The 4,900-nt window shown below is 39.3% G+C and overlaps 1 protein-coding gene across 1 annotated transcript in view; it reads left to right on the top strand.

Annotated features, from left to right (window-relative positions):
• CNOT10 (CCR4-NOT transcription complex, subunit 10) overlaps positions 1-4,900 on the top strand; it is a gene marked incomplete at its 5' end in the record, with an annotated part of 28,590 nt that extends 23,690 nt beyond the window's left edge. Inside the window, 5 exons of the mRNA XM_010074601.1 lie at positions 453-583; positions 1,319-1,354; positions 1,463-1,590; positions 3,008-3,083; positions 4,616-4,900. Of these exons, the coding sequence (XP_010072903.1) occupies positions 453-583; positions 1,319-1,354; positions 1,463-1,590; positions 3,008-3,083; positions 4,616-4,770 (526 nt within the window). The remainder of the gene's footprint in view (positions 1-452; positions 584-1,318; positions 1,355-1,462; positions 1,591-3,007; positions 3,084-4,615) is intronic.

Here is a 4,900-nt window from a genome sequence, read left to right as displayed (position 1 = left end):
GCGAGTCCCCTCGTTTGTGTATGACTCCCATGTAATTTGGAACCTACTGCTGCTTTTGTTGCTATTTGTTGATCTCCAGCTATGGGTTCCATGCAGTGGCAGGACTGTCAGGTCTCTGTCCTTATTCACTATGGGGCTGCACGCTCGTGTTGGCACAGCACAAGGGACAGGAGTGAGCAGCTGGTGTGGACAACATCAGCCCAAGTCAGCATGCTGCTGAAGGCTCGCATTGTCATTGCTCAGGTGTGGATTTTTTCACATTAGTACCTAAAAGCAGTAAATGGGTGAACTGGGTATTAATGCAATACTTTTTAAGCAAGCTGACTTCCATGCATGTGTTTCAAGTAATAGTTTATATGTGCTCGCATTAAAAACTGTATTCAATTTGTCTTACATAACAAATTGTGGGTGTTGTTACGCTGACATTTGGACCTAACCCTTTGGTGTTGTAGGTTTCTTGGGCATTTGTATGCAGCAGAAGCTCTCATCTCTCTAGACAGAATATCTGATGCCATCACTCACTTGAACCCCGAGAACGTCACTGATGTTTCCCTCGGGATCTCTTCAAATGAGCAGGATCAAGGTTAATTAATCCACTCTTCATTAGAACTGGTTATGCTTTCAGCTGCCTTCATGCTATAAATTTCTATGTACAAATATAGTTATTTATAAGATATCTTGTTTTAAGACTGTAGTTTTTGGGGAGGCTTTTTGTTTGTGTTTTTGTTGTGGTGGCGGTTTTGTTTTCCTGGCTTTAGTTCCTACTTTGTGTTTGGTTTGTCTTTTACATGGTTGCCATTCCTTTGAAGTGGTGAATTCTGTAACATAAATAGAACTATATATGAGAGCTGCTTTTGTTAAGGGTACAGTTATGGTTAAGTTTGGGCTTCATACCTTTCAGCTTTTTTAGTCTCTAAACCAGCTTTGGAGTACCAGTGAAGTCTATTTAGTGCATTTAGTAAGAGATAGGAGTGGGAGGAACTTAGTAGTTAATCTGTACCTTCATCTTGCATTGCTTCCAGTTGGGAGTGTGTATTCTGTAACAGAAAAATACTTCAGAGCCCATCTGTAAGTCTACAGCAGCTCTGATTTCAGTGATATACCTGCAGTTTAAACTTCACTGTCTGCAAACCTAAAAGGAAAACATTAAAGACAGGAAGTCTTAAGTGGCATAAACTCTTGAGCAAACTGATACGTTTTCCCTCTTTAATGTCAGATCATAAAGAAAGAAGTATACTTTTATCTTTAAACCTTATTACAAAAATTGTACAAAAAGCTCATGGATCATGATGGGTTTTGTGGGTTTTTTTCTTCGTAGGGTCTGACAAAGGAGAGAATGAGGCAATGGAATCTTGTAAGTACCAAAGTACCAGCCACCATATTCAGAAGAGTACAGGAACTTACCAATTGGCCAATTTGGAATAAAAGTGTAAGAAAAAAAATAAATTTTTTTTAATTCTAGCTGGCAAGCAGACCCCGCAGTGTTATCCTAGTTCAGTCACATCTGCACGAACAATGATGTTGTTTAACCTTGGAAGTGCTTACTGCTTGAGGAGTGAATATGACAAAGCTCGAAAGTGTCTTCATCAGGTATGAAAAACAAATCTCAAGACAGCTTTAGGGACAAATGTACTTTCTTCCAAGTGCCATTTAGATCACAGCAAATCCTGGTGATTTCATAGCCCAGGTCTATCTGTGGACTTTGCTGAGATGGCAGCTCTCTTCTGTCTTTATGAACCAATCAATATTAGTAACATAAAATAAGGGAATTTCAAATTTCTTACTTGTTTAAATAGTTCTATACCACTATGGGAAGCATTTTTTTTTCTAGATCATATCTAAACAGTGGAATATGACTAGGAAGCCTTTTCACTTTTTCTAAGGTTTGGGTTTTTTTAATGGTCCAGTAGTAATTGTATTTCAGAGGATAAAGTTCTTGAGGGCCTTGAGTGTACTTCTCTCTAATCAGTTATAACTCACCATCTAAGCGATTAATTTAAGGGCTGTGAGAACAAACTGCAATTCTGCTGGAGGTATGTCTCTTGCCTGCCTCTTGTCCCAAGAATTCTCAAGTACTGCTTTTGAAACTGCATCTTCACTTAGCTTGTGTGATTTGATCTTTCTTATGGCTGGGACCCATCTTTCAATGACGATGTTGATCTCTCTTTGCAGCCATTCCTGTCCCTCAGGAGACTACTCAAATGCATTGTTGAGCTGCAAACTGAAACAGCAGTCTTCCAAATTGCTTTGTAGTAGTTGTGTAGGTGAACAGGTTCAAATTTTGTGAAGTTCTCAACCGCTTAATGCAGTTGTCTTGCTCTTTTTCCTCACAAGGCTTCTTCAGACTGGGCAGGTGTCTATGCCTGGGCTGTGTAGCACATGTGTAAAGCCCAGAGGAGTGTAAGGCCGTCAGTGGAAGTAAAGTATAGTAGGTCTCTGCATCTACAATAAGTTCATTGACTTCATAGCCAAAAAATATTTGTATATGGAAAGCTAATGACTGATCCTTGTTAACATTGTATTCTGAACTTTGGAGCAGTGGAGGTTACCTTCTTCACCTGTCATCTCACCAGGAAACCACAGTAGCTTGGCCCAAGAATTACAGACTTATATTAACACAAGCATACTGTAGATGGTGCTGCTAATTAGTGTGAAACAGTCTTGCAAGGCAGTTAATCGTTCAGTCTCTCCTTGCATACATAAACCTGATGGGAGCATATTAGTTTGAAAAAAAAATCTTACCTTTTAGTTTATGAATTATTTGTTTTTGTTAGCTAAGATAATGGTAACAGTCTTGCAAGACAGTTAATCGTTCAGTCTCTCCTTGCATACATAAACCTGATGGGAGCATATTAGTTTGAAAAAAAAATCTTACCTTTTAGTTTATGAATTATTTGTTTTTGTTAGCTAAGATAATGGTAACAGCCTTGTCAAGGGGCACTTTCTTTGAGCTGGATGTTTCTCTTAAGCACTTTTTCTCCCCACCCACTTCTTCTTTTTCAATAAGGCTGCTTCACTGATCCACCCCAAAGAGATCCCTCCAGAGGCTATTCTGCTGGCTGTATATCTTGAATTACAGAATGGTAAGGAAATTAATTTCTTCCCAACATTAAAGACCCTAATTTAACATATAAGCTGCAATGTTGAATGTAACTGGATATTTTAACATTTTAGATTTTTTCCTTGAAGTTTACAGCTAACTCTCATAGGCAAAATGTTAGAGCAAATTCTTAAGTTTTGAAATGTTCTGTCAACCTAAATTTGGGATATAAGGGGAGGAGGGTGGTAGTCATCATTCCTCATCTTTATAGAGTTGTGCCAGTATTTTGAATTACACCCTTTAGGCCCTGTCTCCATTTTACATGTATCTGCACCTTCATTTCCATTGTTTATTGCCATCCTGTTCTAACACACTCCAGACTTCCTAAACATTCATCTTCTGAGTTGAAATCTTCTCTACTTTGTGCAGAAATCAGCGGTCTTGGATAGGCTCAGTAAAGCCTTGGTGAGGTTTATAGTATAAAGAGGGCTTGAAAGGCTTTTCATTAAAAGAACACTGCAATCCATGTTGCCCAGAGAAGCCATGTCAAGGTCTGTGCAAGCAAGTACTGTAACAAAGCACGTCATATTGATAACTCTTCCAAAATCCTTCCTTTTGAAGGTTCACTGTGTTTGCATGGAAAAAACTCCCTACATAATGGGAAACTGTAAAGATTGCACTTGAATGCTGCCGTGTGAGCAGACTGGTACAGCTGCACCATTGAAGCTGTCATGGTTGTGGACCTGTGCCCCTGGGGGCTTCATATCTCAGTGCTGTGAAATCTTCAGTGTACTTGTTCCCCTTCAGTTCTCTTGCATTGCAGGCACACAAATGACTTGAGCATTTGTATTAAGCATTTGTATGCTTTTCTTAGAAACATCTTTATAAGTTGGAATTTTGGAAATCTTTATTTCTGCATCAAAATACAACAGAGCAGAAGAAAGTAGAAACTGGGATTTAAGTCTCTCACCCCCTTCTAAGTATATAACCAAAAGGAGCTAAAAACATTTTTTGTTCTGTAAATGGCAACAGAAAGGTGCATCTCTTCTGAAGCCTAAAATGTGCATGAAAGAAAAGTATTTTTCTCCTACAATTTTATAGGTTTAATTTTTAGCAAAGAATAATTTTCTGATTTATATTGGTATTTATTTGATGGGCCATGCATATAGTTGAAACTCAGTTTTCTTTTTTTAATAATGCTTTATATACACCCTTGCTATTTGCATTACTGTCTGTAATGTCACATTGTGAGAGCATTTTGTATGAGACCTGGAGTCTCACTGTGCAGACGGGACAGAGAAGAGGTGCCCTTCTGGAATTCTGAAGGTGCTCTGGCATCTTCCAGCTCTGAGACAGAAGAAGCTCAATGTCTCCATACAGGTAGAATGGAGCAGTGCAGTTGCTTCACATTGACTTTTCATGCCCATGTCAGTATTTCACTGAAGCGGAAGACTGCTGACTTGTGTGTGGCCTGGGCCCAGGGCTGGCTTGTCAGCTGTCCTGAGAACAGTGACTCCCAAGTCATACAAAGCTACTTTTTTCCCCCTATTATTTTAATCAAAAGTTGTCTTGTAGGTAACACACAGCTGGCACTGCAGATCATCAAGAGGAACCAGCTTCTCCCTTCTGTGAAAACACTCTCTGACATGCGGAAGAAGCCTATTTTTCAGCCAGTCCACTCAATCCAGCCCATTCAGATGCCAGCTTTCACCACTGTTCAAAGGAAGTGAGGTCGTGCTTCAACCTGCTGCTACCCTGCCCAGGAGGGCTTGGGATTTTGTATATTTTTTTTTAACCTAGGATACCTGCATACCCCAATTGCTGGAGTGTGTTCATTTATGTAAATTTTTAATAAAATAT

This window comes from Pterocles gutturalis, unplaced genomic scaffold (assembly GCF_000699245.1).
Source record: "Pterocles gutturalis isolate BGI_N339 unplaced genomic scaffold, ASM69924v1 scaffold28552, whole genome shotgun sequence".
Classification (NCBI taxonomy): Eukaryota; Metazoa; Chordata; class Aves; order Pterocliformes; family Pteroclidae; genus Pterocles; species Pterocles gutturalis.
This window is presented reverse-complemented; position numbering and strand designations above follow the sequence as displayed.